The sequence below is a fragment of the Henckelia pumila genome, chromosome 1 (assembly GCF_033568475.1).
Source record: "Henckelia pumila isolate YLH828 chromosome 1, ASM3356847v2, whole genome shotgun sequence".
Taxonomy (NCBI): Eukaryota; Viridiplantae; Streptophyta; class Magnoliopsida; order Lamiales; family Gesneriaceae; genus Henckelia; species Henckelia pumila.
In genome coordinates, this window is record NC_133120.1 from 79,200,728 (window position 1) to 79,224,657 (window position 23,930).

General features: G+C 34.5%; 5 protein-coding genes across 9 annotated transcripts; 3 read left to right on the top strand and 2 right to left on the bottom strand.

Moving 5' to 3' along the window:
* The first annotated feature begins 3,700 nt into the window (after positions 1 to 3,700).
* LOC140875517 (uncharacterized) lies at positions 3,701 to 6,555 on the top strand. Its single transcript, XM_073279220.1, has 5 exons — positions 3,701 to 4,044; positions 4,275 to 4,415; positions 5,135 to 5,254; positions 5,928 to 6,023; positions 6,247 to 6,555. Exons 1-5 carry the CDS (start codon positions 3,826 to 3,828, stop codon positions 6,361 to 6,363), a joined length of 693 nt encoding a protein of 230 aa, XP_073135321.1. The 5' UTR covers positions 3,701 to 3,825; the 3' UTR covers positions 6,364 to 6,555.
* A 2,952-nt stretch (positions 6,556 to 9,507) lies between these two features.
* Positions 9,508 to 13,984, bottom strand: LOC140875042 (BEL1-like homeodomain protein 11). 2 transcript variants are annotated; one of them, XM_073278586.1, is made up of 5 exons: positions 13,754 to 13,984; positions 10,650 to 11,388; positions 10,173 to 10,546; positions 10,015 to 10,075; positions 9,508 to 9,906 (listed from the first exon to the last, which is right to left on the bottom strand). In XM_073278586.1, the coding sequence occupies exons 2-5, from the start codon at positions 11,376 to 11,378 to the stop codon at positions 9,742 to 9,744; spliced, it is 1,329 nt and encodes a 442-aa protein (XP_073134687.1). In that variant the 5' UTR covers positions 11,379 to 11,388; positions 13,754 to 13,984; the 3' UTR covers positions 9,508 to 9,741. The 2 variants fall into 2 exon arrangements, with proteins under 2 accessions (XP_073134687.1, XP_073134686.1); XM_073278585.1 differs by lacking the exon at positions 13,754 to 13,984 and adding an exon at positions 11,722 to 12,284.
* Positions 13,379 to 15,133, bottom strand: LOC140865967 (jacalin-related lectin 3). Its single transcript, XM_073270822.1, is given in 8 exon segments — positions 13,379 to 13,668; positions 13,752 to 13,891; positions 13,976 to 13,991; positions 14,094 to 14,100; positions 14,248 to 14,373; positions 14,375 to 14,529; positions 14,614 to 14,719; positions 14,930 to 15,133. Coding segments are annotated over 8 exon segments (1,044 nt in total).
* A 473-nt stretch (positions 15,134 to 15,606) lies between these two features.
* On the top strand, positions 15,607 to 20,784 carry LOC140885228 (uncharacterized). 2 transcript variants are annotated; one of them, XM_073292185.1, is made up of 2 exons: positions 15,607 to 16,677; positions 20,664 to 20,784. In XM_073292185.1, the coding sequence occupies exon 1, from the start codon at positions 15,799 to 15,801 to the stop codon at positions 16,645 to 16,647; it is 849 nt and encodes a 282-aa protein (XP_073148286.1). In that variant the 5' UTR covers positions 15,607 to 15,798; the 3' UTR covers positions 16,648 to 16,677; positions 20,664 to 20,784. The 2 variants fall into 2 exon arrangements, with proteins under 2 accessions (XP_073148286.1, XP_073148279.1); XM_073292178.1 differs by lacking the exon at positions 20,664 to 20,784 and adding an exon at positions 17,136 to 17,470.
* LOC140885246 (uncharacterized) lies at positions 19,161 to 23,762 on the top strand. 3 transcript variants are annotated; one of them, XR_012150853.1, is made up of 7 exons: positions 19,161 to 19,694; positions 20,664 to 20,805; positions 22,188 to 22,335; positions 22,544 to 22,619; positions 22,717 to 22,828; positions 22,925 to 23,078; positions 23,391 to 23,762. XR_012150853.1 is itself a non-coding variant. In XM_073292203.1 (7 exons), the coding sequence occupies exons 1-6, from the start codon at positions 19,662 to 19,664 to the stop codon at positions 23,020 to 23,022; spliced, it is 609 nt and encodes a 202-aa protein (XP_073148304.1). In that variant the 5' UTR covers positions 19,161 to 19,661; the 3' UTR covers positions 23,023 to 23,054; positions 23,391 to 23,762. The 3 variants fall into 3 exon arrangements, 2 of the variants coding, with proteins under 2 accessions (XP_073148304.1, XP_073148296.1); XM_073292203.1 differs by having other exon boundaries at positions 22,925 to 23,054; XM_073292195.1 differs by having other exon boundaries at positions 19,163 to 19,694; positions 22,925 to 23,016.
* The last annotated feature ends 168 nt before the right edge of the window (positions 23,763 to 23,930 follow it).

A 23,930-nucleotide genomic window follows, 5' to 3' on the forward strand; every position in this document is an offset into this window, starting at 1 on the left:
TATGAGGCAATAAATATAAATTAAACTACTTTAGTGGATATTAAGTGACCATATAAAGTAAAATGAAAACAATTGCAACTTGAGATGTTTCGATAATATTTTTTTATCTTTTTAATTAAATCAGTCAACTTGTAAGTGAATCGTTCCACTCCGTGACCTCATCATTGATTCATTAATAATAATTAGATCACTTTCACAGCTTTAATAAATTTCATTTTGCAGCCTTTTTAATTGGTCGGTGCAAAATAAGAACTTTATTTATTTATTTTTAAATAAAATAAGAACTTTAAAATTACACATATATGGCATAAAGAGCACATGTTGCCGTATCCTGGAATTATTTCCTAAAATCAAAATCCAGACTTTTATTATTCTATTACAGCTGTATTCAAAATATTTTTAAAAAATTTATCAGTTCAATATAAATTTTGAAGATGGAAAATCGAAATGAAATCAGAACTGGAATAAAACTATGGGATGTCATAATTTGAAATACAATTAAATTCATCCAATCTTGAATTTGAAAATTTCGAGAAAGTTTATATACAAAACTTAGTGGGAAATTTTGTGTTTTTTTTACTCTATATATATGTTTGTTTCTTTTCTATTTTGAAGATATATTTTGTTAAAATTTCAGCAAAATTTATTATTTTTCTGAAGTGAAGCTGATATGACATCAATTTAATGCTAATGTGCGTAATATCACATCAGAACTTTATGTAAAAATTGATTGATTAAAATTGCTGAAAATCGAAAGATATGGACCAAAAACAAAATTTGATTATATACATGATCGAGATGCAAATAAGATAAACATACGTGATAAAAATGCAGTTTATACATATCAAATTCATATAAAACTTGTATAATATTAACAGATAACTATTGAATAATTAGACTGAATTGATATATCATTTGATGAGTTTGCATGTGAGTTACAAAATTATTTTTCTTGATCTTTAAATAGGCCCGTTTGCTAATTAAGGGGTGATTAGAGTAGGATTAATATTTAGTCTAACATTTGACTAATTTTTTGCACACAAAATGGATGACTTCAGGCCCGTGATAAAATCACTATTCAATAGACTATTTCAATATAAAAAATGCGGATTTCTATCTCTACTTTATCGACGGCATTTCTAGTCCACAGTTGTACAGTATGAAGGACAAGTATGATTATTCTCAAATTTACCATGCGTCCTAGAAAAATCCACCGAACCAAATTACGTGAATTATTAAGTGAGAATGAGTAAATTGTTCATGTGTAAGGTAGTGTTTGAAACTTTTAAAAATAATTGATTATGGAAATTTTTTTAACAAATTTGTTAACAGAATATCTATAATCACTTATTTTTAAAGGTTGCAAACACTATCTAAGATTACACAACTTTTAATCCTCAACACAATTCCCCGACCAAAAACAAAATCATTTTATCCCAAAGAATATATCATTTAATTACATAAAAATTACTCAACTCTCACATTATTTTTACAATAACAATCTCATCCAGTCATCCTATATACTAAACGGTATCTTATAAGGCTACGTTTGATACGTGTGATGAATTATTTGTATAAAGATAAATTGTGGGAGAAGTATATTTTTTCAAAATAATTATAAAATAATTTAATATATATTAATTTGTTTGGTTCGTTTTTTTGTGTATAAGATTAAAAATGGGAGTAACCAGCTTATTCCAAAATTGCCCCTATCACTGTGCACATCCAAGACCACGTGGAATAACTAGATCTCAATTTCACTCTCAAAAAAAAAAACTAGATCTCAATTTCTCCAACTCAAATATCCGGTGCTTGCTTCAGCCAAATCTGCTACAAACGATGGGTAACTCGATTTTTTTGATTTCATATCTGTGCATTTCTTCAATAACTGCTCATTAATAAGTAATGTTAATGATTTTGGTCTTAACACAACGTGCAGGAGATGGCTTGATTAGTCAGGTACCTTCAAGATCCACGGTAGGTTGCCGTGGAGCTCTTCAATGATCTCCAATCTTCAGACAATGTAGAGAATAATGGAGTTGCTGCTGCCTTCAACAGAGTTTGACAGATCTGTGCAATAACCTTCAATTAGATTTGTCACAGATTTGCTTCCATTTTGGACTTTTAATTCCAAACAACATTTTCGCAAAAACCTAAAAACAGAACGGCGCCAAGCATAAATGAAAGATAAAAGAGGGGGTGGTGAAATTATACATTGTCGATGAAGTAGGGCCAAGGGTATAATTGGAAACATGGTTCATTGGCTCTTCTACTGTACAGATACGGATTGCTAATACCCTCGTGAAAGTTGGATTTATTTACCGTCTTTTTTCAAATTGAACAGTGCGCAGTACCGGGCCTGGTGATATCAGCATTTGTACTAAAAACGAGTCAAACCACGGACTGTTATCCTTATTCTCTCCTAAACCCACGTACCAAACATAGCCAAGAAAAAATCTCTATAGAAAAGGATATGTTTATTATAATTTTTCCGATGAGAAGATCAAAGAGAAATATGGACATGCGAGAAGCGCCAAGGAGTGTAACTACTTATAACATATTAAAGACGGGATTTTTCACATTTATTTTGAAACCATTTTTTAAAAAAAGACATGAAAATGAAAATTATATTTCTTAAGCCTTCATTGTTGGTGTTCTCTGTTAGGGGTGCAAACGAGCCGACCCACTCATGAGTAGCTCGATCAAAGCTCAACTCGATCTCGATTTAACCGAGCTCGAGCTTTAAATCTATGTGCGCGAGCTACTCGATAAAACACATATATATAAAATATAATATATATATATAGATATATATAAATATAATATATATAATATTATATATATATATATATATTGAGCTCGAGTACTCGAACATTACTCGAGCTCGAGCTCAAATACAAAATTTACTACTCGATCGAACTTGAGCTCGATTAATAAAATATGAGTAGAGTTCGAGCTCGAGCTCGAATACTCCTATTCTCTGTCTTGCTCTTTTGTCCCAACATATGAACCATGACAAGCCAGTTAGGTATATAGGATTCTACGAATTTTGCCTGTAAGAGAATATCGAGTCATTTGATTTAAAAACCATTTTTTAACAGCTGGCTAATGGGAATTTTTCCAGCAAAATAAGAATAAAAAGTTATTATTATATCATTATTTGCAATATTTCTTTTGGTTCTAACGAAAAGAAAAAAAAAACTGTTTCATGTTTTTGGCACATGACCCATGCCCAAAAACTTCAAGGACTAATTATTAATTTTGTGACGTTTTTAAAAGTTAACGCGACCAAATTAAAATTGTTTTTGTAAAAAGTCAACATATCTTCGTCATAAAAAACATGTGTCCAAAAATTTCAAATTGAGTTTAGAGAAAAAAATTATAATGTTTTTCTAATAGAAATATGAGAAAAAAATTATAATGTTTTTCTAATAGAAATATGTGAAAGATAGATACTATCTGTATAAGCACTGTCCTGACATAAATCTAACAGTGAACATTTATCAATAAATATGGGATACTCCATTATTTTTTAGTGAATTTCACATATATTGATAAATGAAAACCCTAAGATCTAATGATCTTATCGCGGAGTTCAACAACATAATTATATTAATGACAGAAGATGGACAACTATTACAGAAGCACGTACTGGCAGCATCGGAAATAACTGAAGTAGGTAACAGTTGGAAGACATTGAAAGCTTTAAAAATCAACCTGCCAGCATCATCAAATAACAAATAAAACTTTTCATTTCAGAACACGTCCAAATGATCTCTCTCTATATCTTTGACTCATTTTGGAATTTTTAATCAAAGATATTGGATGGAGGATTACGCAACAAAACTGATTGTTTTTGGTGGGATTTGGTGGACGTCACTGTTCCTGTTGGCGAGAAAAGTGTTCGGAAGGCGTTCTTTTGATTTCAGCAATCGCATTGTTTCCACTCTTCATGCTTGCTTGGCTGTGGTTTTGGCTTCTGCCTCTGTTCAAGATTGGAGATGTCCCGTTTGCCCTCTGGCTTCTAAATCTTCTCCCAGACAGGCGAGTAGTCATCACTTTCCACATCTTGTTAACTTTAATTAACTTAATTGTACCTTTCTTGGATTTCAAGAAACTGCAATTAGTTTTGGTCATGCTAGATTATCAAGATTCGATTTTTAATTTGCAGGGAGTTTTCTATGTTGACTAGTGAAATTTCCATCCCATTATATAATTTTTTAATTTCCTAGTGACTATATTTTCAATCATATTCTTGGAGAATAATGAAACAGATGCAAACACTGGCGGTGACGGTTGGATATCTGCTGTATGATCTGGTGTGCTGCTTCTTGGACAAAAATGTGAAGATGGATAACACTGTTCATCATTTGGTCAGCATCATCGGACTCTGGTCAGGACTTGAATACCAAAGGGTACTAATTAATCTCCATTTTAATCTTTGTCACGTGTTTCGGTTAATGAGATGCTACGCTCGGGGCATCGTCCCAACTAACTACATTTATTATCGTTGGTGGAGTACGTACACACTTTATTAAGAATGTTTTATATATCTTTAAATAACGGAATTTCATCCTCCTCGTGTATTTGGGGTATTTGGTGTAGGGGGTAAACGAGTCGAGCTAATCGTGAGTAGCTCGGTAAAAACTCGACTCGAGCTCGAGAACATACAATCGAGCTCGAGCTCGAGCTCGAAATATATGTTATCGAGTAGCTCACGAGCTACTCGATAACACATATAAATATGAAATATAATATAAATATATATATAAATATAATGTATATAATATTTTATTTATTTATTTATTCATATAATTATTTATTTATATATATTTATATATAATTATATATAATTTTCGAGCTCGAGTAGCTTGAGATATAGACGAGCTCGAGCTCAAGTACGAAATTAACTACTCGATCGAGCTCGAGCTCGAGTAGTTAAATATGAGTCGAGCTCGAGCTCGAGCTCGAGTAGTGTGCTACTCAACTCGGCTCGACTCGATTACATCTCTAATTTGGGGTCTACCACATCGGGTGCTTCATCGTTGTTACTCTCGGTATAGCATAGATTAATATGCATGGGTTTCTAGGTGTTATGGTATGACAAATTATTTGTGCGGTATTTACACTGTAGTGTGGTTCAGAAATGGTGGCAGCATTGTGGATTACCGAGATGTCTAGTCCCTTCCTTCACTTGAGGGAGCTTCTTAAAGAGCTTGGATACAAGGACACCGACCTCAATTTAGCAGCCGATGTACGTCGGTTCTTTATCAACTACAACATTATGTCAATATAGATATCTCTCTCTATGTGTGTGTGTGTGTGTGTGAATTTGAGTGAACAGATAATGTGGTGGGCTGGCATAACGAACGTAACTCATTTTGAGAAAAAAATTACAATTTCAGTACCGTAAGTTTGTTTGGTTTTGGTTTTAAACCTATAGTTTTTTTAAGTTTGGTCTTAGTCCAATAATTTGCATTTTTTGGGTTTTGGTCTTTTTCATCGGAAGTAACTTAATCAATCGAATATTACTTATTTGGCATCGATGTTCTCCTATAAAAACTCGTGTGGTTAGAATTAATATTCCATTGATTTATTGAGCCGTATAGGAAAGTACCGGTGCCAAATAAGTAATATTCTATTGATTCAGTGACTTCCAATAAAAAAAGGTCCAAAACCAAAAAAAAAAAATTAAAGTTACTGGACTAAGGCCAAAATTAGAAAAGTTATTTGACTCAAACAAAAAACAGACAAACTTACAAGGCTAAAATTAAATTTTCCCTCATTTTGACATCTCCGATCAATATTCACACTTAAAAATAGTATACGAAGAACCGAAACTTTGAAATTTTAGCATATTGTTGGTATGTATATGGTATATAAATGAAATATCGTGTTCAATAATTGGATTCTTAATCTGCTCGCAGATTTTATTTGCAGTGATTTTCACATTGGCAAGGATGGTTGGAGGACCATATCTCACCTATGTCACTTTATCAGCTGACAATCCATTTCTGATTAAGGTAATCATCTTAACATGGAGCCTTATTATAGACCCTACAAGCCTTAAAAGAAACTGGATTTTACTTGAAATTGTTGGAACAAAAACACATTGCAAGTAGTACTATATATATATTAAGGTGATGTTGGAAATTTTATAATTGAAAGAAGTAAACTTGGATTTGATTTAGAAAAATGTCAAGTTTTTGAGCTACAATTTGATCGGATCTGTTCGGGTATTTTCAGGCAATGGCATTGGGGCTACAGCTGGTGAGTGCATTTTGGTTCTACAAGATTGTAAGGATGGTTATGTACAAATTGTCCAGAAGAACCACTTTGTCCAAGAAACTTGCCACCAGCTAATGACATTTTTGGTTTTGTGTTAAAAGAAACAAGAAGAGAGCTTCCAACAAAATTCCCATATGTTTTATCCCAGTTAGGTATATGGTATGTTGAACATATATATATATATATATATTTCCATGACAAGTCATGAAATATTATTGATACATTGAAATTGTTAATTTGAAATGGAAGGCATAGAGTTTTGTATTATTTTCTTACCACAACGGGTACTACCTCAATGAGTAACATCGACCAGTTCACAAAAGACGTGCTTCACATAATCAGCTTCTTCGCTCTCCACACACAAATTATTCACACAAAATCTGAAAATTTCTAGTCCAATATGAGAATGCAACAACTGCTTATTTCTCTTCAAAACAGTCACAACTATCAACTATGTCCCCCGCATCATTAATCATCATTCTTTACCTCGAGTGTTGATGAAAATAATAATTTGAGAAAATAATTTTTTTATAATTTTTTTTATGTTTATCTCTTCAGATTTTGGTCCAATACAGTGTTGTCAAAATTGATATGCATATTTCATTTTCCTTTCATTTTAAAGTGGACAGATTTATACTTCAAATTTGACAAAATAGATAACTAATTAAATCGCAAAAATACAAACATAAATAAATAAAATTTCAATTTTCCCAAATAATGTAGTTTCTATTTTATTTTTCATTTTTAAAGTCCGGACATTGTTAAACAAATATTGTAGTCAAAATATTCTGTAAAAATAAAAAAATTTAAATGATGAGTGGACGAAAATAATTATTGAAAGTGTGATAAGAAAATTTTCTCCACAAGTTAAAAAATATGGCTTCTACAAAAATATATAGAGAAATTTTTTTTTTGATCCGGTATATTTATCACTTTACGATTTCAGTCTTTTATATTTTCAGATTTCAATTTTAGTCTTCTATCTTTGTTTTTTTTTTTTTGGAAATTTTAGTTTTTTTTTTCTCATGTAGTGTTGATGTTACATCAATGCAGTGCTGATGTGTATAGTGTCACGTAAACATTTTCGAAGAAAAATGACTGAAATCGCCAAAATATGAAAACATAAAAGACTGAAATCGCAAAATGACAAATATGCATGACCAAAATTGCAGTTTTCCATAATATATATCTATATGTATATATGAATATAACATATATTAAACTACCATTTTTTCAGTAAATTTTGTTTTTAATCATAACAATGGATTTTAGGTTTCAAATTTAAATCACTTCCTTCTAGGAATGGCAGCGGGTCGGGTTCGGGGCGGGTTTGGGCAAATCCGAGACCCGCCCCGCCTCCCCTTGGATTCGACCCGACCCGCCCCATGAACCCAGCGGGTCCAATCCGGGTTAGACCCGTTGAACCCGTCAAATTTTATATAATTTAAATTTTATTAAATAAAAAATTTAAATAAGTTAAAAAATTAATAAAAAAATCATTAAATTTATTTTTCAAATTTATATTAAAAATATTTAGGACAAAATATATTCTCACAAGTTAAAATATATTATTTTTTATTTAATTAATAATTAAAAACTAAGAAATTTTATAATAATATATTTTTATATTAAAAATATCATGATATATTAAAATTATTTCAACCCAAAAATATTATAAACTCAAATTATGAATAAAGTATTAATTATTTAATATAAAAATATAATTATATATTATTAATATATATATATACATATATATTATATATATATATATATATATATATATATATATTAATATATATTTTTGGTGGCGCGGTTCTGGCCAAACCCGAGACCCGCCCCGAACCCGCATATGGATCCGCTTGGCCGGGTCTAGACCCGTCCCACCGGTCCGAGTTCGATGCATGGCCGGGTTTAAACCCGACCCATTGTCATCTCTACTTCCTCCCATCCAAATACATCCATATCATTAGCTTGAGTTGAAATTGATATCGTAAATGTTATTTCAAAGATGGAAACTCACGAGCTAAAACCGAACATTCCCAATCTCACGAGCTAAGTGTTCAAACGTAGGACGATTATTTTCTTAAAAAAAAAAAAAAGAAAGAAAAACTGCAATTTTGATCGTAAATGTTTGTTTCTTTGCGATTTCGGTCTTTTATGTTTTCATATTTCAGTCAGGGCCGTCTCCAGAATAATAGAGGCCCTAGGCAATTATTCAGAGGAGAGAACTACATAAATTTTTTTTAATTAAGTATCTATAAAATCACTTCATCGTCTAAAAATCAAATTTTCAAATTTTTGTAACTAAAAATAATGACATAAACAACAATTGAATAGAAATATAAAAAATAAAACTAAAACTAAAAAAGAACTCGATGAAATTTCATGAGTAGAGATGAATTAATCCATAATACAAATAAAATAAGAATCTCTAAATTAAGGAAACATAAATAATATATTTTTGTCACAACAAATATGACAAAAAATATATATTATAATTTAAATAGTAACATAAACAAGGAATAATTATAATTTAATTAAGTAAAATTATTCTCTTTGTCGAATAAAAAAATTACAAGATTTTAGTATATCGAGATCAAAAATTAAATCAATTAAAAAAATCAACTGTAGTACAAAAATAGACAAAAATAAATTTCATTCAATAAATAAACGAAAGATGATGGTCCAATTTGAATAACCGAACTCATATGAGTGGATCAATTTAACGAAAAAAGAGATTTTTGTTTAAATAAAAAAAGATATTTTTTTACATAAAAATGATGGGAAAAAAATACAAAAAATTGACCACGATTTCGAATTTATTTCAAAATAAATAGACTCACATAATATTTTAAATATAAAAAAATAATACTTAAAAAAATTGAGGCCCCTGCCAAGGGGAGGCCCTAGGCAGCCGCCCCTTGGAGTCGGCCATGATTTTAGTTTTAATCCAGCATGTTCCGATTTTTGCAATTTCAGTCTTTTTTTTTCGAAAATGCTTACGTGACACTATACACGTCAGCTCCGCATCAGCATTGCATTGGTGTCACATCAGCGCCACATCGAAAAAAGAACTTAAATTGCCAAAAAAATAAAGATAACAGACTAAAACTGAAATCTAAAAATATAGAGGACCGAAATTGCAAAGTGACAAACATACGAAACCAAAAAAGCAATTTTCAAAAAAAAAAAAAAAAAGATGATCCATATGATATTTGTTTGCAATACAAAAATCTAATAAGATTAAACACACATGACACATGCACGCTTTATTTATTAAACACATACCTATCAGCCCATTTCAAATAAGACCACCAGTAACGACAACAGTCTTCATATATAGTACGTTAACAGCTATAGCAAGAGGAACTAGATCATCTGAATTCTGTGCAAAAAAAAAGAGCCAAGAATTAATATTTGTAGGTCGTTTGCTGTCATTTAATCCCATTTTCAGCTAAATTCCTCCGCGGAATCTCCTGCTCCCTCTCTTGTTGTGCAGCTGCTCGTTAACACTTGATCGGATTCAGTGGAAGACTCCGCAAATTCCTCCTTGTACATTTCTTCGATCATCGGCTTCCACAGCCGGACTCGGGCATTTATGAACCAATTCGAAATCTAAAACAATCGTTTCAAGAAAATCCCAGATCATGAATATATATAATCTAGTTGATGCAATTTCATTCTAGGCATAATTTGCATGTAAAGTGGAAGAGATCATTTTACTTGGTTCTTTGACAGGCCTGTCTGTGATGCTAACATAAGCTTTTCGGATTCATTAGGATACCTGGAGAACACCAAAACATTGTAGAAATAGAGATAACTACATTTGCATTGGATTCGAACATTTTGGTATATGGGAATTTGCGTTAATAATCACGTACGGGTGTAGAAAGTGTTCGAAAAGCCAAGCACGAAGAATCATCACAGAGTTTTCTGGCAATCCTCGAATCGGCCTCCAAGCTTGACGCGAATTCTGTATGATCTGTTGGAGTGGAACCCGGTTGTGTCTAGGTTCTTGATCAAACAAGCTCATTTGGGATAGTCTCGCACTGATTCTAGGCATCTCCTTTTCGATCTTTCGCTTCGAAACTCGAATTTGAGACAATATCGCTTTTCTTAGACTGCAGAAGTGTTTGGACATGGCTTGTAGTGCAAGAGCAGTGTAAGATTTCCCAGCTCCTAAACCAGCAATCACTTCAAATGATGACACCAATTCCTCCATGTGATGATAGTATTCTTCATATCTTCTCTCCACCTAGATTTCATCAATGGAACATAATAAGAATTAATGGGACAACCATTCAAAATGTTATAGAAATTCATGGAGGAACCATAAAGACAAGAAAGATTGAATGAACCTCATCCAGTAAAGCAAGAAGCTTTAAAAGACTAACGAAAGCTCCATGCTTCTCAGACAGCAATTCATTCCTGAAAAACTCGGCTTTAATCTCTGAAGCTAACCCGAAAGATCCTTTGAGGCTGCCGTGGGATAATTTCTCCACATATTTCTGGTTACTAGCATCAATGTGCTTGCCTCCAACCCCAACCATTTCTTCAAGAAGAGACTGAGCTGGTTTCAAGTACTTTGAGATTCCGATCGCTGCGGAAAATGATTCAATCCCATGGGATGTCGAGCCAGATTGATTTTGAGAACCTGACGATGGGCTAATTAAACCATTTCTCACAAAAGAGTAATCGTTCATCATTCGATCAAATGCTGTGTTTAGGTAACATGGATCGATTTGTCGGCAAGAAACGGAGCCTAAAGAAAGCGAGAGCCTCTGAGCTTGGTGTGCTGCTTCATTTGACGTTCCAAGAAGATCCATTAGCCTTGTTCCATGGCTAACATCAGATTCATCCGATAACTGAGAGGTATGAAGGTCTACGGATCTCGAAATTCTTTCACCAAGGCATTGAATGCTTAGAGGTAGAGACTGAGCATAGTGGATATGATTGGAAACGGAATCTGTTCCATAAGCATCAAAGTGCTGGTTCGCAAACTGATTTTGATCAGCTATGGAGTTTGAGATGATGAACTGGTGCATAATACTAGAGTTCGAGTCTGAAGGTGAATCTTCTGAAACCATTTTCACCCTTCTACAAAAACATGCAGTTTGGTTAGTTTCGAAAAATTGAATCTTGATCAGAAAACTCACAGGATTAACAGGGATTCAAGCATTTCTTGTTTCTTGGAGCAGAAAATGAAAAAAGGGTTTGATAGAGAGGTTGATATAGAACTGTAAAGAAACAACAAACATGCCTGCTAAACTTGATAACATCAACAGTTCATTCAAGAAGGAAAGCAAAGATTCTCTCCTATATATTTATAATATAATCTACTCTCTCTTTTGTTCTGAAGCTAGCTAGGGTACCTACAGATCTATATTAATATCAGCGAGCTGTGACCTACAAAAGCTTTAATGAGCAGACCTCTGTGAAAATGGTGAAATCGACATGGTTAAAAGAAAGGGAAATGGTCCCCTTTTTCTTCCCTGACTCCAAAACACATCAAGCTTCAGCTTTAATGCCCTTCTGCAACATTTCTTTGGGACACTCAAAAAGCACTTTCAGCAATAACTTCTCTCTTATTTCACACTACTATTCACGCAGCAGCAGGGAAACAGCCACAATGACAAAATTTTGTTACTGCCATCTGAAAGGGCTAAAAAGTAGCCTGTCTTTTGCGCACTCCCAGTTTTAGCATCGACTGGTTATGAATCTTTAAACATTGTTGGAATATCTATCCCCTTTTTCTTCGTAGCTGTTTGTGTCATCTCTGGAGATGTTGAAAGGACACTGCGTCCACGATTTATCAATAGTACTTGAAACAAACTAGATTTTAACTTCTTTCTTGGGAGTATAGATTGACACTGCTTGGAGTGATTTTCGTTTCGAAATGCATTATATATTTTAATTTAGATCATTGCTTCGTTTATGTGTTTGAGCTGCACCCTCTGCCATAAATCATAGCTTTCAACACACCAGGATTGCTCAGTTTTGTAGTTGACATTCTAGTTTCATGTGTTGTTAATTTCCATGATGATTAGAAGCATAATTGTTAAGGAACAATTATTAATCTCTCTATCATGTGTACTTGTTGCCACTTGCCCGTGCAATTCATGAAAAGAGCGGAATCACATTCATTTTTTCTTGTTTTCGTACAACTTATAGTAATCGTTCAACTTACATACATGTCTCAAAGGATTGGTCAATTATCTAATGATCCATCGTGTCATGTTTTTGTTAGATGTCCATCGGTTAGATTAAGTTTTTGTGAGATATATACTTTTGATATGAAGTTAGATCGTTACGTGTTTGACTGTCCTCGTTCTTGCAAACTTCATGCTACATGCCCCGCAAATGAATGATTGTGTGTATATATACTCAGGAATATAATTTGCATGAGTATTTTGTTATTTCTAATGTATTTTTGTAGTTGTAGATACTTTGACATCGCCTAAAAGTTAAAAAGGAGCAAATGCCACATTATCACATATTCCAACTGTGTGGTATAGGATGGGTTTTTAATTTTAAATTTTTTTTTTACTTCCTGTTTTTGGTGATGAGATTGATTGATGCATGATGGATTCTTGGATCGAATTGGTTAGTTTAGATACTGTAATAATGATTTTCCATTTCTGTGCAATTGACTCTTCAATTGTCTCCCTCTTGTTTTGTAGTTTTGTTGATCAACTGATCCCACCAAGGCCCACTCACCGATTAAAGTATCTGTACAATCTGAATGGTCTGATTATTGGCTCAATTCTCATATGCCAATCTCCAATCCTGCCAAATTGGATCTGTCTATTCTGCCATATGGGCTCATATACAAGAATTAACAAACATGAACATCTCACACGCAAAAAAAACTGATCGTTAGATCCATAATTCGAACTGATCGTTAGATCTATCATTCGAATAATGCCCGAAGGATAGCATCGACCGAACTCCAGCGAAGATTCAAAAATTTTTCAACCAGGAGAATCAAACTCGGTGGGAAATAATGATGCCCATTAAGTATGAAAAGCAGTTAAGTGATTCAAACTCCATTATTTAGCATAAGAAACACATTGCACAGAGAGAATATTCAACCCAGTATTGGTTTAATTGGTGTCTGATGTCCCAACCAGTGTTGCATATGAACCCCAAATATTGCATCAAAATACATTTTGCTTCTACCATGAAACCCAACCACCATATTTTCAGTAGTCCCCGATGAAAAAAGCCTACCGGTTTCCTCCTCGAGTGGACCATATTTCCCTCTACTAGTATAAAAACTCAAGGATCTGATTGCTTGTATTATTTTGTGATCTTTTCTAATGGGACAGTAATATCCACTTATGCAAGTTAGAACTTCATAAGGTTACTCAATTTCACCTGAAAACGTTGGCGAGAACATAGTAAAGTATTCAAACTTGAGTGCCAAATGTGCTTATTGAGTGACTATTGATTAGAGACACACCTGAATTGTAGCTTGTCCGTTGATGCTGCAATCGCGTGCTTAACCGACTAAACAGATTGCTCATTTCGATCATACTCGATTCCCATACAGCAAATGACATCTGTTTTTGTTAAAATGATCTGTTTAAGACCTGTGAAACTCCATCATCACAGGGCTGCCTTCCATCCCGCCCCACGGATCTGGTTCATATGGAGCTGGATATTTCAAAGTTCGCTAGATCACTTAGCAATATCCGATGCTGGAATAAAATGATTCATTAGGGACAACAACAAAGAATTCGATTCGGATGCATAATACTGAAATTCTATGTTTAAATCAAGGGATGACTGCCCTCACTCACTTTCTTTCTGTTCAATCCATAGATGCCACATCCAAGTATTCAACAGTAATATACTCATGCATGCATATATTGTTTATGTAATACAGTTAACTATGAATTATATACCTCATTAGTTTGCATATGCTTATTTGAAGCAGAAGGCGGGTTTGCATACTTTTTCTGCCAGTTCTAAGCAAGGAACTGTAATTTGAGCTTTCCCTTCGAGCCCATGGACGCCAATTGCATCGATAAGCAATCCTTTCCTCCCACAGAATCCAATAATCACAGATCCTTCCCTTAACTAGGACCAGAAAAAACCGACCTTTTTCTTCTCCAAATGGACCGTATATTCCCTTTGTTGTGCGAAAAGTTAGTGATTTTATCACCTCTGGACACAATGAGACCGCGGGACCATGATAGCCTGCAATTTGAGTCAAGATTTCTGATGGATAATCAAAGAATATGTGCAAAAACATATTGAAACACTTCAGATAGTACTCATAACTGATTAGTGAACAAGTAATATTTCTTTCACATGATATAATCACCTTATCAGAGTTGAATGCTCCTGTGCCGCCATTCTTGCTTCCCCAGATATACTGCCCCTTTTGTTCATAACAAGCTTGAATCGAAACAATCCCCACATTTCACCACCATATATATGTTCCATCGTCGAACAAGCTACCACCATTACCACCCCATGCTCCAGACTTTACAGTTGTTTCAAATTCTTGGAAGGGTATGTATCCATGCATCAATCTTGGCAATATGCAGATATTGCTCAATCAAATTTTCACATTCTAAAAATTGAACACAAAATAATCGAAAGTAAAGTAACATTTGCAAATCCATACTACCTCATTCTTGGGTTCTTTAATCGAATCAGTTGGTGCTTGAATAGGCTCTGAGGTTCCATTTTTATGATACTCAATACTTCTCGAGTCTACATTGACACCAATCTGGAATTGCCTTACTGTTGACTGTAGGCCATCGTCCCAATGAATTCCATCTAGCCCTCCGATCCTCCCCAAGCCCCAATATCGATATGATGCATTTCCCATGTTTATCCAAAACTTGCATGTTCTTCATTCACTAGTGATCGATCGATCAACAATTAGAAGCATACAATATGTTAAACGAGGAGGAATTTACATGAAGCCATAGAGTGTGAAGAGTGGCAGAGTTACTTTTTCTGAAATGAAATTTGACACTTCATTTTGATTCTTGAAAATTAAGCAAATTCTTGGTTCTCCACTTTGGAGGGAGTGGGATAGTAAACAAAAATCTTGCACCAACCAAATCGAACGGCTTATAATAATCATAAAGATCAACCGATATATGATTATCATAAGTGATATAAAACATGACGAATGATACAATTCCTTCAAAGGGAAAAAAGATATTTTTATGAAATTAATAATGGGTAAAATTAAACGTGGAGAATATTGTTGTTAATAAAGATAGACATGGGGGGGTTTGTACGTGTAAAGGTTGAACACCACATTCGGATTGGCAGGCCCACCAGCAGCTCCCGTTATCCACAATCTTACTGGCAAAATCCCAAACATTTTATAGTCACTAATATCTTCTTCACCATTTCACTTCCACAGATTATCCCATTCCATTCTACATGACAATCCGCCATTGACAATCCGCCATTTCCCCTTCAATTATTGCCCTCTAGTTTCGATGCCCATTTCCCCTTTCTGAGCAACACTTTGCTGCAATGGCTCTGCCGCAGTTCTTGCATTCCACTACTTCTTCCTCTTCCTATGCTATTTCTCGCAAGCCCTGCTTAAACCCTGTTTATCATCTGGAACCCACTTATAGTTTTCCCGCTCAGCCCCGCCGCCGCCGTCACGGGAGGCGGAAACCCGAATCGCTGTGCTGCTCGGCCTCGTCGTTCTCGGAGAAACATCACACCAACTCCCCGAAATCCGATGATGTAGTTGAGTTGCCGCTCTTCCCTCTTCCCCTTGTTCTGTTTCCGGGCGCTATCCTTCCCCTCCAAATCTTCGAGTTTCGTTACCGCATAATGATGCACACGCTCCTCCAAACCGACCTCCGATTCGGCGTCATCTACACCGACGCTGCCACGGGCACCGCCGACGTGGGCTGCGTCGGGGAAGTGATAAAACATGAGCGCCTGGTCGACGACCGGTTCTTCTTGATATGCAAGGGGCAGGAACGTTTCCGGGTCACCAAATTAGTCCGCACCAAGCCCTATTTGGTGGCGGAAGTGACATGGCTCGAGGACCGCCCCTCCGGTGAGGTGGAGGATTTGGACGCATTGGCTAGTGAAGTAGAGCTGTATATGAAAGATGTGATTAGGTTGTCGAATAGGCTGAATGGGAAGCCTGAGAAGGAGGTTCAAGATTTGAGGAGGAATCTTTTTCCGACTCCATTCTCGTTCTTTGTCGGAAGTACCTTCGAAGGCGCGCCAAGGGAGCAGCAGGCATTGCTGGAATTGGAGGATACTGCGATGAGGTTGAAAAGGGAGAAGGAGACGCTGAGGAACACATTGAATTACTTGACCGCTGCATCGGCTGTTAAGGATGTTTTTCCATCCACATAACAAGATGGGTGCTATTATATTCTGTTGCTGGTATTTATGACTTCATATAGATATTCTGATACACAATTTTTATGATTTTTGTCGGAATGTGTAAATTTTGATGCCTAGTAGATGGAGATGGTAATTGTTTAGCAAAGTTTTGTGCTTTTTATGAGTATATGGAGGGGTTACACTTACATATATGATTTAGGTTAATAAGAAACTATAGGGTGCATATTGAATGTTCAAAAAACTAAGAATTTGACATCAAGTAGATGGTTAAGCTAGGAAAGTTCTTACACTTTCGATCTAAGGAGGGTTAAGATTTAGGAATGTGCTGCTTTGCTTAGAATTTGTTTCCGCTTTGGTAAAAAATAGGCTGTGAAATCAGACATAGCACATGTTTGAATATAGGACCAGACACTTATCTTACGAAAATTATAGCTTATGGTTACAGTATTCCTCAAATTTTTGACTGTGATCATATTTTTAATTGTTGTGCCATGTAGAATCAATGTCAATTGTTGATCTCAGAAAATTCCCCACCTAGTAGTCGCAGCAGTTGCAACTCGTGGAAGTTGTGCACAGGTTATTAGTTTTGAATTTTGGTATCAATTACAGGACCGAGTGTTTGTGACAGCATAAAATGTTGAAGGTAGTGTTTATTGTGTGACTCGAATGGTGAATAAGCACATCTCATCAAGGATGAGGAGGTTGTTTTAGAAAGTGAATGGACATCATACCGTCGGTATTTCATTTTATGTGGATTTGGTTGAAATCATCGTGCTTTCCCTTCACCATACCAATGATCATGTGGGAAGTTGAGTCGGGTGTAATATTTTTGCTGCAGTGTTGTGTATGTTATTCCAGTATCTCCATGTTAAGTGAGTTAAATGACATACTTGTGGAACCAGTGACTTTACAAAATGCTTGCTAACTACTTTACTTAGACTTATTTTTAGCCATTCTATCATGCTCACCAGCATATCCCTGTTGTTTAAAACAGCACAAGGTTTGTAATACCCTTCTCAGTCTTCATTCTTGGTCCAGTAAGTTAGCTGTTTTTACTTCTGAACCGTTCATAAATGTGATTCAGCTTTGCGTATGAGTTGATGAATAATATATTGTATTAGGAATAAATCAAAACTAACTATATGTACGTCTGTGTGTGTCGTTCATCTACTATGAAATATGACGTGACACTCGTCTAAATCTAGTAAATTCATATAGCTACACGGTTCAGACACCGAAATTTGGATGCTGAGGGATTCAGTGTAAGTCTTGCAGAGCCATCCACTCACAGAACCATCCTTCAAACCCCCTTCCTTGAGGTTCCCTAAAGCCAAACTGCTCCCACCTCCTACAGAATTAACAACATGGTCAGCCCTCGTGCTGTTGGTTGCCATGTGTTTTATTTTTCTTTGCAATTGTTCGACTCTTATAGCTTTTGGGCTCGTGCTGTTGGTTGCCATGTGCCTTATTTTTCTATGCAATTGTTCGACTCTTAGCTTGGTTTCATCTTCTACTTTCCAAGATAACTCATTGCTCTTCATGTTGGCATTATTCAAAGAATCAAAGGTGGTATTGTCACCTTGGTTTTGGTCCCCCTTTTTTTAAGATTAATTTGGTTATTATATACAAGAAATAACATTACCTGCACAAGGATCATGTACATGCTGCATCTCAAAGGCGTTGCTTATAGATAAAAACTTTACGGCATCATAAAAAGTGTTTTCTTTTTAAAACTTAAACATTTGGTTACAACAGTTGTTTTTAAAAACCCTTATTTAAGCTCATATAAGTGTTTTTTAAAAAGCAAAAATTTTTGGCTTTTTGACTTCTGTTTCTATTCAAAAAAGTATTTTTTTAACATTTATCCAAACGTTAAAATCGTTTCTGTTTTTTTTTAAATAAAAGCATTTTAAAAAACTAAACTTATTTAAGTATTTTTTAAGTCAATAATTTGTGTATCCAAATTAGTAGTCTTTTCAAAATATTGAATGCTTTCATTTAAGTTGGAAAAGAGTTGAATACATTAACCTGGTTTTCCCTACAAAATCATCCATTATGATTTGTGAACAGTATTATGCACAACAGAAAAGTTAGACGTGTATTTCTTTTATTTTCAAGACAGTGACGGTGATTGATAATTTCACATCATGAACTTCAAAGTTACATGGTTATTATTTTATCTACAACTTTCCGCTACTTTTAAAAAATAATTTTAATTTTGTATCACAATTTCAGAAAATGACATGACATGATAAAAAACAATATGTAGATAAACGAGTAGATTATGACTGAATTCAAAATATATCAAAATAATAATAAAAATTTAAAATACATCTTTCAAAAAAGTACGGTGTTAAACATTTTTTGACATGAACTTATAAAATAAACTTTAAGTTTTTTAACTTGTAAAAGATTGAAAACGTTTTTAAAATATATGTTCAAACAGAACTTAACTTGTTCTTTTTTCTCGTAAAACTATTGTTTTTTAACACGCGGTTATATATAATATATATATATATACATATTTTTTTAATGTATTGTTAAAAGTATAATTTTATTGAAGTATTTATTCATCATATAATAGTGTGTTTGAATTCTTTGACACAGGAAAAAAAAAATATATGATGTGTTTTTAATTTATAGAACCAAAATCGTGTTTCGTCTGAGGGCAATTGGCAAAATTCGTTGCGAATGAAACTGCAGACAAACAAGCAAAGCCTTCTCAGTTTTACGGATTTTCTCCTTTCCTCTTCGTCTTGGGGGCAGCGATCCCCTCCGTCTCCCATACACAAACACAAGCCCCGCTGCGTGTGTGTGTATATATATATATATGTAAAATAATGAAGTTTTAGCATACGCATAAGAACTTCGATACACACAGAATCTGCATATTCTGGAAGGATTTGTCTAGATTTTTCAACTGTCTCTGTAAATTACCGGTCTCTACTTTCTTCTCGCTTCCTTTTTCTTCTTCCTCTCCCAAAAAAATAAAGGGAAAGATATTGTCCTTGTGAAGCTTGCAAATGGATGCTGATCCGCGGCAATACGAGAACATTGTAAGGCACTCTAGATTGTCTTGGCCTGTGTTATGCAGTTTGTGATGTGGGTCGATGTTATTTTTCTATGAGTTTCTTGTTATTTTCTATCATCGGCAATTTCATCGGAGGTTTGAGTTTTTGTCCCTATTTGAACTTTTTTTTTTGTGAGTTCATGATTGTCATTTCAGTTTGATACGACTTCCTGTTCTTTCTTTTTAAAAACATTGTGGATGTGTCGTATCTAATTTGAATGAAGTTTATAGTAATTTCCTTTCGACATTCTTTTAAAGTAATTTAAAGTTAAATGATTATGGGCTTTAGTTGTAGGGCGAAGGTGATTCATTTGGCATATCTTTCATGGTGAGTGAACCTCAATTGTTTTGTAGACTTGAGTTTGTTTCGTTTTGTTCACTGATTTATGCAGATTTTTTTCATTTTCTAATTCAGAAGTTCAATGCCAACTATCAAAACAACCATTTTTTTAAACTCTGGTTGCCCTCTATAACGGTGGGAAGAACATCATTTTTTAGGTTCGCATAAATTTTTTCTCTAAGCTGCAACAAAAGTTATTGTTTTTAACACAGATTTTTATGCTTCACACTCTTCAGATTTGTTTTAGAGTATTCTTTTCCAGAGGATTATCTACAGTTAGAGACAGTTGATGTCCATTTTCTTGATCTTGAAGGTGTCAACCAAACAGGGAACCGTGTTTTGCCAATGACCTTTTTAAATAACAAACTGAAATTTTGCTAACCACTCGTATTATGGTGGCCTGATCAAATATTGATTGTCCTTATCTTGCAAGTTTATGTTTTTTTGTGCTTAAAAATGCTTGTGGATCAGATTTCTTCATTTTCTTTGCGGGATATTTCATGTGAATCGACGAGATTCATAATGTCAATTGATCAGGGATTTACTTTTACTTCTCTTGTGTGTGCTTTTAAATTTAAAATATTTTAGTGCATGATTGCCTTTAGTTTCTTACAGGTTTTGAATGAAAAAGACATCCATAAGGTCGTTCTATCATATCTTGTGCACAATTGCTTCAAAGATACGGTGGATTCGTTCATTGCTTGTACTGGGATGAAGCAGCCTATGGGTCATCTTGAGGACATGGAGAAAAGGAAAAGTAAGGAATATCCCCCACCACCCTCCCAAACTAATCAGTTTTATTGAAATTTTAGTAATAGTTCTACCGGCTATCACTTTTCCGATATGTTTGTCCTTTGTTGGTGTAATTGAATTGGTGGAAGCACAGTTTTTAGGTGACAAATATTAAATGAGCCTAAATTTTATCCGTGAATCAAATTCTTAGGAGAGGAGGTACATAAAAAGTTATATTTCTAACTTTCTGCTCGTGAATATCTTGGAGGAGAAATTAGACGAGGATAAGGCATTTGAAACATCGGATAGCAAATGATATAGTTATTTATAGATGGCGGCTGACATATCTGTGTACTAATCCTTATGTAATTTATTCACTGGAATAATCATCGTTGCAACGTTGCGCCCAAACCACAAAATTCACGTTGAAAAAATTTCTGTGGTAAATGTTCCTATCTTAAAACGAGGTTATGAATTTACAAATTTTTATGAGGCGGTATATTGAGTATGCAGGACTTTTGGACGTGTATCAAATGCTCCTGAGATTGTTCCTGCATAAGGGGAAGAATGTTGGAACAAAAGCAAATTATGAAGATAAAATACTGAGCTGCAATATATTCTAAACCTGAAAATTGGTCTTTAATAAACCGCGAGCATTTTTATTTCTCAGAATTTTGTTAGTTAAGTGTTTGCTCAAAGAAAGTAGATGTGGTAGCTGGTGGATCTGTGGTAGTTCACTTAATTTCCTATCCATTCCTGATAGTCTGATACCAATATCTATGACAATATACCCAGACCCAGTACCTTCATGATGAAGTGGTCTTGTTTAAGGTTTCAAAAGTTTGTACACAAGTGAATGCTACTTGAGAAGAAGATGAAAAGTTTGATGGAGAATGGTTGGGTACTTTCTGCTAAAACATTTGGACATAAGGGCTCTAGTGTTTTTGTAAATATTTCTTGCAATGATGGTCACCATGAATTCCGACGATATCATATGTATTATGGTGTTGTAATATAATTTTATGAAAATGGTTAAAATGATATAAGGAAAAGTTTTAAAAATGGAAAGAAAAAATGTGAGGGTGTCAATAACTTTATGTGAACATTTAATTTGAAGTGTGTAATAATGCTTTGGTATAAATTTGAAAGAAGACAAAATTGTGGAGTTGTTGGTAATTCGAGAATTGATTTCTAATTCTATACAGAACCAATTCGAGAAGAGGAAAACGGTTGTTGCTGTTGCATGACTACGTAAAACGTACACTAATCTCCCCTATTCATAAGTGCACATATGTATTGTCTTTGTAAGAAACTTCACGAGAACATTTGTAGTTTCTGCTCGCTGAAGAAACTAATGCGAAAAGAACGTTGCAAAGTATCTATTGCACTAATGCAGTCTGTTTACAGGAATCTTCCACTTTGCATTGGATGGCAGTGCATCAAAAGCAATAGAATTGACTGAAGAATTTGCTCCTGGTTTGTTGGAGGAAAACAAGGATTTGCATTTTGATCTTTTGAGCCTTCATTTTGTTGAACTTGTGTGCTCTAGAAATTGGTGAGTATGATGAGTCGATAAATGCCGACTTTTAATTATGGAACAGATAGTACGTAAAGAATCATAACAGTTATTCTCTCATGATTTGCAATGTTGGCTGGATAACAATAAAATTGGATAAAAACTTTGCTGATATCTTAATAATATCCAATGTCCTTTTATGTTATCATCTACACTCACGCATTTCAAGGTTTAAATTTTCTTGCAGTGCCGAAGCTCTGGGATTTGCCCAAACCAAGTTGACTCCTTTTGGGAAAGAACAGAAATACGTCGAAAAGCTTGAAGTATGTTGTTCTGCCTATGATTTCATTGGTTTATACCCCGTGAAATTGATATTGATTTGATCTTCACTAGAGGATGGAGTAATTCTTTTGTATTTAGGACTTTATGGCTCTGCTTGCTTATGAAGAACCAGAGAAGTCCCCGATGTTTCATCTTCTCAGCATGGACTACAGACAACATATTGCAGATTGTTTAAACAGGACAATTCTTGGTACATTATTATTCCTAAAGTTGTAGTCTGGAAGTTTATCTTTTTGGTGATTTATAAATTGTTTCTTAAATGTGTGCCTACACATTGTTATTTCAGCACATACTAAGTTGCCTAGCTATTCAGCAATGGAAAGACTAATCCAGCAGACAACAGTTGCCAAACAGTGCTTGGATCAAGAATCTGGCAAGGTTTGAAGTTTGCTGTTACTCTGTTGCTGAGTATCCATGTACTTGATTCCTTCAGACGCTGAGTAATCCCTGTACTCTAATTTATTGCACTTTGCTCCCTGGTTCGACTAGTTCGTTACTCTCATATGGATTTGTGTCGGTAGTGTAGTTCTTACCAAGCTTACACCAAGCACCGATGATAAAATTTCCAGGAACCATAGCACTTGTCATATATTATTTCTAAACTCTGTCGATCCTTCCGTCTTTTTTCAGCTATTGTCTCCTTTGTACATGTACTCGCCGATGAAACAAATTTAAATGTGGGTAGTCTTTTATTCCTTGTATGCCTCGCTCTCTGAAATTACCTTCGTTTTTTTTTTTGGGAAATTTTGTAGGATGGGCATCAACCCTTCTCTTTGAAGGACTTTCTCAAGAGCTAGTCATTGTGAAGCCTTCACAGGACCAGTGATAAAAGACAAATCTTTGGTGCATTGGCTTGAGGTGACTCTGGCACGTTAGTCGTCGACTCGGGCTACGGAACCTATTGTATTTGTTGAATTCTTCACTCACAGTACAATCTAAATGTTATGGTCATACAAAACAACCATGTCTGTGTTTCTAGTAAATGAGGCAAGATAGTATGTTCTTATGTGAGTTGTGCGTAGGTAGAAATACTATGGGAAAATGCCTTCGATTGGATTTGGGTGTAATCATTATTGGATCATACTACAGGGATCTTCCGTGCTAAATTTTTACTCATTTAGCTACGACTTTCGCTGGGTTTTTTTTTTTTATCGTATAATAGGACCTAAATTTTCAAATGCCTAAAATGTGATAAAAATAATTAAATAAAGTAAAAATATCAAATATTATATATACTAGTAAAAAAGTGCAAACGCTATGCGTGTGTAAAATAAAACTTATTTTTAAACATG